The sequence below is a fragment of the Melanotaenia boesemani genome, chromosome 10, assembly GCF_017639745.1.
Source record: "Melanotaenia boesemani isolate fMelBoe1 chromosome 10, fMelBoe1.pri, whole genome shotgun sequence".
NCBI lineage: Eukaryota > Metazoa > Chordata > Actinopteri > Atheriniformes > Melanotaeniidae > Melanotaenia > Melanotaenia boesemani.
In genome coordinates, this window is record NC_055691.1 from 37,677,445 (window position 1) to 37,686,325 (window position 8,881).

The window sequence follows — 8,881 nt, forward strand, 5'->3', positions numbered from 1 at the left end:
AGTAGAGACATTTATTAAAAGGAAACAATAAAATCACATAAATACAATAAATACATTTTTAATAGAACAACATGAGATTAAGTTACTGAAGGGGAAATAAAAACAGAGTTTTCTGATGCTGGTTTAGCAGCCAGAGCTGCTCGTGTAGGAGAAACCTAAACTAAATTATTATGCTTTAAATAAAACACTAAATCCTCCCAAAGTCGGAGTGGCTGTTTGTCTCTTTGTGATGGTCCTGCGAAGGGTTGGCTGTACCTGTCCAGGTACACCTGCTAATCGCTGGGGTAGACTCCAGCTTTCCTGCGATGGTGTGTAAGCAGCGTAGAAAATGAAGGAATGATAAACAGCTTTCATCCATCCTTTTTATAATTTTTAATATAAAATTACTCATTTTTTTCTTTTCAGTTTATTTTGTACTTTTCACCTCAAGTCATTTCTGAGTGAAACACTCCTTTTAATGATATTTTCTGACCATTTTTACATAATCAGGGTGAGTTTGAAGGCTTACAAGTACGTTTTCTCTGGGACTCAGCAAAACATTAAACACTGCATTATGACCAATGAATGAGGCATAAAATGCAGGAGGTGAGTTTTGTTTAAAAAGCCCCATTAGTTTAAATAACAAACCCTCTTGTCCTGAATTTGTTGAAGAAAAACTTCAGGAAAGGGGATTGCATGTAAAAAGTTATGATCCATGAAAGGTAATACTGAGTCTGACCATTACAGAAGGATAGCAACTAGCATACTCAAATAAAAAAAATCATTTTTCCTATCAGAGTCCTTAAGTTTGCGATGAGTTATCCATGTGACTGAACATATGAATGAATCCAGGCTTTAACTGGGCCTAAAAGAGAACAGCAGTAATTATTCCACCAGTTCTTTAGTTCTTCTGGTTCTCAGATTGGTCTTTTATATCACATATTTAAACAAATTTCACACTGAAGATGAAAATCAGGGAGAATAAAATTAAATCTATTATTAATGAAAATTTAATCCAAATGACAAAATCTCATCAGAATAGGACTAAAGAATGTGTTGCTTGTTAAGTTGTTTTAGTTGCTTACAGCTCGGTTTTGGCCAAATCTGGAGCATCAACTGCAGAAACTTGAGAAAAAGCTGCAGAAAGTTAGAACATTTGAAACTTTCAAGAAACTTAAAACTGAAGTTAGACCTGAACCAGCAAGCCACAAATTTAAATCCCTAGATTTAATAGGATGAAGTTGAAGAGTAGGGATAAAGTAGAAGGGTAGGGATGAAGTAGAAGCGTAGGGATGAAGTTGAAGAGTAGGGATGAAGTAGAAGAGTAGGGATGAAGGAGAAGAGTAGGGATGAAGTAGAAGCGTAGGGATGAAGTTGAAGAGTAGGGATGAAGTAGAAGTGTAGGGATGAAGTAGAAGAGTAGGGATGAAGTAGAAGAGTAGGAATGAAGTAGAAGCGTAGGGATGAAGTTGAAGAGTAGGGATGAAGTAGCAGCGTAGGGATAAAGTAGAAGAGTAGGGATGAAGTAGAAGAGTAGGGATGAAGTAGAAGCGTAGGGATGAAGTTGAAGAGTAGGGATGAAGTTGAAGAGTAGGGATGAAGTAGAAGAGTAGGGATGAAGTAGAAGAATAGGGATGAAGTAGAAGAATAGGGATGAAGTAGAAGAGTGGGGATGAAGTAGAAGCGTAGGGATGAAGTAGAAGAGTAGGGATGAAGTAGAAGAGTAGGGATGAAGTAGAAGAATAGGGATGAAGTAGAAGAGTGGGGATGAAGTAGAAGCGTAGGGATGAAGTAGAAGAGTAGGGATGAAGTAGAAGAGTAGGGATGAAGTAGAAGCGTAGGGATGAAGTAGAAGAGTAGGGATGAAGTAGAAGAATAGGGATGAAGTAGAAGAGTAGGGATGAAGTAGAAGAGTAGGGATGAAGTTGAAGAGTAGGGATGAAGTAGAACAGCAGGGATGAAGTAGAAGAGTAGGGATGAAGTAGAACAGTAGGGATGAAGTAGAAGAGTAGGGATGAAGTAGAAGAGTAGGGATGAAGTAGAAGAGTAGGGATGAAGTAGAAGCGTAGGGATGAAGTAGAAGAGTAGGGATGAAGTAGAAGAGTAGGGATGAAGTAGAAGAATAGGGATGAAGTAGAAGAGTGGGGATGAAGTAGAAGCGTAGGGATGAAGTAGAAGAGTAGGGATGAAGTTGAAGAGTAGGGATGAAGTAGAAGTGTAGGGATGAAGTAGAAGAGTAGGGATGAAGTAGAAGAATAGGGATGAAGTAGAAGAGTGGGGATGAAGTAGAAGAATAGGGATGAAGTAGAAGAGTGGGGATGAAGTAGAAGCGTAGGGATGAAGTAGAAGAGTAGGGATGAAGTAGAAGAGTAGGGATGAAGTAGAAGCGTAGGGATGAAGTAGAAGAGTAGGGATGAAGTAGAAGAATAGGGATGAAGTAGAAGAGTAGGGATGAAGTAGAAGCGTAGGGATGAAGTAGAAGAGTAGGGATGAAGTTGAAGAGTAGGGATGAAGTAGAACAGCAGGGATGAAGTAGAAGAGTAGGGATGAAGTAGAAGCATAGGGATGAAGTAGAAGAGTAGGGATGAAGTAGAAGCGTAGGGATGAAGTAGAAGAGTAGGGATGAAGTTGAAGAGTAGGGATGAAGTAGAACAGCAGGGATGAAGTAGAAGAGTAGGGATGAAGTAGAAGCGTAGGGATAAAGTAGAAGCGTAGGGATGAAGCAGAAGAGTAGGAATAAAGTAGAACAGTAGGGATGAAGTAGAAGCGTAGTGACGAAGTGATGAATGATGCAACGCAGCTGTAAAATGAAGGAGTCCCTGCACTCATGCACACTTTGCTGTTGGCAGACAGAAGGCCATGGTGGATGGGGGCACCAGGATATCGGTGAAGATGGGGCGGTATCCCACTGGAAGAGGAGGGGCGCTGTGCTCCAGTAAGTCCAGCACGGAGACTCTGGTGTCTCTGGAGACGTCACCGCGGATGTCGAGTAGCACGGACACGTGCTCATCACTGAGGGAACAGAGAAATGTGGCTATTTTCCTGTCATGGGCTTTAAAAGCAGGAAGCATTTAGCATCATATTACTGCAGGCAGGAAGGGCTGGACAGCAGCTGGCGATCACCTGATGTCGGGGTATTTGGCTGCAAGTCCCAACACTTCCAGCGTGAGCATGCCGGGGTCTTTAAGTCGGATGAAGTCAGCCAGGACAGGGAGCAAGGCCAATGGATTCACCTCAGGCACTGACTCCTCTCCTTCCTACACAAAAACAGATGCAGGTGCAGCTTGGACAAGTATGGCGAGTACAGATATAAAGATGTTATGTAATAGTTTGCTGTGCTTAATTGAGACGGAACTGGACACCATTTTTTAATTTAGATTTTCAATTAAGGCTGCATGGACATCTTTTTCAGGACTTTTCCCAGCTGATGTAGATCCGACAGAAACTGTGGGACAGCTCTGATTCTGCACATTAATGACTTCCTGCATCTATCTGTGATGAATGGATGTCCTCACCAGGCTGTGGAAGGTTTCTCTGAACAGCTGGTCATCCTGAAGCATCTGCTGTGCGAGCTGCCTCCTGTCCTCGCTGCTACGGCAGACCAGCCTCTTCTGCATCAGAGCCCTGACGTACTCCACCACCACCACCCACTGGGCCTCCTCCTGCAGGCACTGCAGACACAAAAACCACATCACGACTGCTCACATGCAGCCTACAAGTGTAAACAGGTCTCGCTGCATGTTTTGGGGTTAATACTGATCTCAGCTCCTACATGAAGCTCCATCCTGCAGAGTAAATCACCTGCTGGCAGGGCAGTCGAACTCGGCTGTACAGATCCAGATGATGTTCCAGCACGCTGCATAGTTTAGGAGTGGGATCTCCCTGGACCAGCCAGGGTCGGGTCAGCAAACCCGGGAGAAACGGCTGAAGGTCCAGCATCAGCTGATCCATGACCAGGCGACACGCCCGCCGCACTGCCCTGTCCAGAGCTGCCAGGGGGTTGGGAGGGGTGCGAGAAAACTGGCTGGCTGAGTGGGACGACTGCTGCTGCAGCCCCTCTGTGGACTTCCTGCATCACATACAAGAACACATTGAGCTCTTTAATCCTGCAGGGATCTGAAACGCCTTTATTCCTAAAATCTGCTTCTCTGCGCACTGGACCTGCAAAAGCAGATATACCGCTTAACCTGTGTGAAGCCTTTTGAGAAAGTTTCTGCAGGAGAAACTGATAATAATAAAAACTGGACCCATTAATTTCCTAACATTCTACATTCTTCAGTCATTTAGCAGACGCTTTTATCCAAAGCGACTTAGATTTGAGAGCAAGAACAACACAAGCAACATCAGTTTCATTTACATGAGCCTTCAGGTTTTGGAGTGTTTATCTGGTAAAATGTGAGATGAATGTTTCCATTCTCATTTAAACATGATAAAATTAACCTGGAAGGGGGTTTCTGGTGGCACGCTACACAGCATGGTTGCATAAAAACTGATCTCTGGCGCTAGCCTTGTATTTCCCCAGACTCAAGTTTCGTATTTGGATAAAATTGATATATTTTGGTGCAGCAATGAGTGGGGACAAAACCAAGAAAGGAGGCTACGGGCTACGACATAATCCGGACCGTGAAATGGAAAAAGAAATCCTGGCTAACGAATCACCATCTGCACAACATGGCGACCGCATGGTAAGCCTGGACTTGATCCGCGAGGTTGTGAGCGAGACTATAACGGCCGGGATGGCAACGCTACAAGCTGAATTTAGAAGTGACTTGCAGGAGTTTAGCTCTGGATTTCGGGAGGATATAAAGAGACAGATGGACGAATTCACTAAAGAAATTAATGAAAAACTCTGAGACGCTACCAATCAGGTGGAAGAGGTGGTGGACCGCATACAACGTGTCGAGGATAATGTGGCCGATACAGAAAGATGGGACATCGGTGTCAAGGACACGCTTGTCTAATTACTGCAGAACCAGAGGGCACTACAGGACAAAGTGTCCGATTTAGAAGGCTGAGCTAGACGAAATAATATTTAAATTTATGGCGTGCCCGAAGAATCTGAGGGCACCTCAGTGACGGCTTTCATTGAAAACCTTATCAAAAGTGAATTAGGCACTGACATCGGCCCGGACTGCGACCTTGGTATTGAACGTGCCCACCGCGCCTTAGGACCAAAACCACCGGCGATTGCCTCACCACGCTCAATAATAGTCCACTTTCTCCGGTTCTCCGTTAAAGAAGAGGTCCTTCGCTCCGCTTGGAAAAAAGGAGCAGGCCTGCGCACCCAAAACAAGCCAGTGTATTTTGACCATGATTATGCATTGGAAGTGCAGAAAAGGAGAAAGGAATACATCCCCATTAAAAGGGTCCTGAAGGAGAAAGGAATTCGCTTTCAGACGCCACTCAGCAAAATGCAGGTCTTTTATGCATCTGGCAGCGTACTGTACAACAACGCAAGTCAGGCCGCGGAGGATCTTTAGAAGCGGGGTATAGCTGTGGAAAAACTTGCCACGGCAACCGAATCTGCCCAGATAACGGAGGAAGCACTGACGCAACTTCTACCCTGGGAGATACAGCCGACACGCCGCGGGAATTTCTAGAAGCATGTTCGGAAGAAACTGAAAGAGTTCCAGAGGGAGCAGGAAAACACACGGTAAATAAATGAGGATTTTACAGGAGAATATACCCAGGTTACAGTTAGATATTTCCACATTGCTTAGATTTTCTCGGTTTAGATATTCATACAAGCAATGACTATGTAGCCCTGTCCTAATTCATATTCTACTAAGGGGCTGGTGCCTATAGACATGAAAGAGGGCCACCAAATAACTTTCAGACGTGCTTACTAAAGTTTTTCTTCTATTTTACTTTTTCTTTTTTTCTTATCTCCCGATGCTCGTCTTGGCGAGGGGCCCCACCTTGTGGCCAGTCCCCTCACTACCAAAGGACAATTTTGTGTCCTTCCTTGTGGAAGCCTTGTTTAGTGTTGTGTGGTTTAGGAGTTCATGTTCTGATGTTATTGTTTTGAGGTCTGGGATGGTTTATTATGCTCGCATGTTAAGTCATGTCCTATAAATTCTATAATATACTGTCACTAAACGTTAATGGGTTAAATAACCCTATAAAAAGGAGTAAACTTGTCGCAAAAATGAAGAAAGAGAAGGTAGATATAGCCTATTGGCAGGAAACTCATCTCTCTAACCCAGAACATGTGAAACTGAAGAGGATGGGCTTTAGGAACACCTATTTTTCATCTCACCAAAGTGGTAAAAAACGAGGTGTGGCTATCCTAATTTCTAATAAAATCAAATTTGAACTCATATCTGAAATAAGTGATAAGGAAGGCAGATTCATTCTAGTAAAGGGTAGAATAGATCAAAAGGATGTAACATTGTTAAATGTCTATGCACCCCCTGGGAGTAATATAAGTTTTTTTAAGAAGGTGTTTGAGCTGATTACTACAGAAACTTACGGTTCTCTTATTTGTGCAGGAGACTTCAATCTACTCTTAAATATTAAATTGGACACAACTAACACCAGCAGAAAGTGCACTTCTACAGAGAAACGTGTAAAAAGAATGTTATCAGACTTAGGACTCACTGATGTCTGGCGGTCTATACATGGATCAGCTCCTGGTTTTACATTTTACTCTGCACGTCATTCTGTCCACTCCAGGATAGACTACTGTTTTATGTATAATAGGGACTTAAATAAGATGAAGGACTGTAGACTTGGTCAGAGAGATTTTTCTGACCACTCTGGAATTTATTTACATATCCACCTGGAGGCCAGACAGAGGAAAACATTGTGGAGACTAAATTCTGGTATGCTGAATGATCCCACATTTATAAAGGCAATGACCTCAGATTTGAACGTGTGTCTACAGGACAATAATAACGGGGAGACAAATCCCAGTATTGTGTGGGACGCAGCTAAAGCTGTCCTTAGAGGGAAAATAATTGCACGGTCAGCTATGCTTAAAAAGAAAAAGACTATTCTCACGGCTACAGGAAAGATTGAAAGTTTTAGAAGAATCACATTTGACGGACAAAAGTCCCACTATAACTCATCAGATTAGACAAACTAGACAGGAAATAGATCGGATATTAGGGGAGGAAGTGGAGAGAAAAATACGCTTTATTAAACAGAGATACTATGAGGTAGGACCCAAAGCCTCTAAACTTTTAGCGTGGAGGCTCAGAAAACAACAAGCTGAAAATACAATCTATAAAATTAGGGACCCCGAAACTAATAAAACTGAAACCGATTTAGATAAGATCCAAAACTCATTTGAAAAATATTATAAATCTTTGTACAGTCAGTCTGAACGGATTGATGAGAATGTGATAAAAACCTTTTTGGGTTCCTTGGACCTCCCTTCGCTTGGCATGGACATGAATAATAGGCTAACATCAGTAATAACACACGAGGAAATAAATGGGACTATTTCTGGTCTTAGATCTAACAAATCGCCTGGTACTGACGGGTTTCCCCCCGAATGGTATAGAGCAATGAGAGAAGGTCTGGTACCCTTGTTAGAGATCAGTTTTAATTATATTTTGAAAGGGGGACCAGTAACTCCTTCTTGAAAAGAGGCCTTTATATCGGTGATACCTAAGGAGGGAAAAGATAAATCGGACTGCAAAGCATATAGACCAATAAGTGTCTTAAATATTGATTATAAATTATACACTGCTATCCTAGTCCGGAGAATGGATGCTGTGATGCCTTCGCTAATTGATGAAGACCAAACAAGTTTCTTAAAAAATAGACGGACCCAGGATAATATAAGGAGGGCCCTACACATAATTGAACAGATTAACAAAAGAAAAATTAACTCGATTGTTCTCAGCCTAGACACTGAAAAGGCGTTTGACTCAGTTCGGTGGGATTTTCTTTATTTAGTAATGAAAAGGTTTGGATTTTGCAATGACTTTATAAAATGTATTCAGGCGCTTTACACGTCCCCTACCGCTAGAATAAAATAAATGGAAGCCTCTCTAACCCTAACCCTAACTTTACAACGTGGCTGTAGGCAGGGGTGCCCTGCAAGCCCATACCTTTTTAATTTGTTTATAGAGCCTTTAGCCCAAGCAATTCGACAGGAGACTGCATTAAAGGGTATTCAAATTGGCAGGGAAGAATATAAAGTGTGCTTATATGCAGATGATGTCTTGGTTACGCTGGCGGATCCTGACTCAGGTCTGCCGGTGCTGATGGAGATGTTAGACACGTATGGCACTTACTCAGGATATGTCCTTAACGTTTATAAAACACAGGTCATGACGTTTGATTTTCATCCGGAACAGGAATTAATGTCCAAGTATAAGTTCAATTGGTATTCAAAATACATTAAATACTTAGGAGTATATCTGCCTAAAGATCTGTCACAACTATATGATAAAAACTATAACCATATTAATTAAGAAATAATCAGTGACCTCAGTAACTGGAGCCTGCTCCCTCTTGATTTTGGCGACAGAATACGGACGATCAAGACGAACATTCTCCCCAAACTGTTGTATCTTTTCTTGTCTTTGCCAGTACCTATCCCTGACAAACAGTTCAGGGAATAAACACATCTCTAGATTTATTTGGCTTAAAAAGAGACCAAGAGTTAAATTCTGTACTTTGCAGTTGCTGGGGGAGAGAGGGGGCCTGGCTCTACTCTCTTTACGAGACTACTATGTATCTGCTCAGCTGGGGCCGCTGGTTTGTTGGTGTAACCCATCCAACTATGTAAAATGGAAGACTATTGAGATGGCTCTCTCAGATGTTCCACTCCAATCTAGACTGGGTAACATTTTCCTCAAAGGGGAAAACTTCTTCACAAGCAGCCAGTGGGTGAATCTGACATTAAAAATTTGGAGGGAGGAGGTTATACGATTGCAACTTCAGGAAG

The 8,881-nt window shown here is 42.4% G+C and overlaps 1 protein-coding gene across 1 annotated transcript in view; it reads right to left on the reverse strand.

Annotated features, from left to right (window-relative positions):
• exoc3l1 (exocyst complex component 3-like 1) overlaps window positions 1-8,881 on the reverse strand; it is a 44,067-nt gene continuing 35,186 nt past the window's right edge. The window contains exons 12-17 of the mRNA XM_041996828.1: window positions 3,781-4,048; window positions 3,495-3,650; window positions 3,103-3,236; window positions 2,815-2,991; window positions 1,065-1,116; window positions 1-844 (exon numbers count right to left, since the gene is read on the reverse strand). Coding sequence (XP_041852762.1) covers window positions 1,092-1,116; window positions 2,815-2,991; window positions 3,103-3,236; window positions 3,495-3,650; window positions 3,781-4,048 — 760 coding nt within the window. The 3' untranslated portion in view covers window positions 1-844; window positions 1,065-1,091. The remainder of the gene's footprint in view (window positions 845-1,064; window positions 1,117-2,814; window positions 2,992-3,102; window positions 3,237-3,494; window positions 3,651-3,780; window positions 4,049-8,881) is intronic.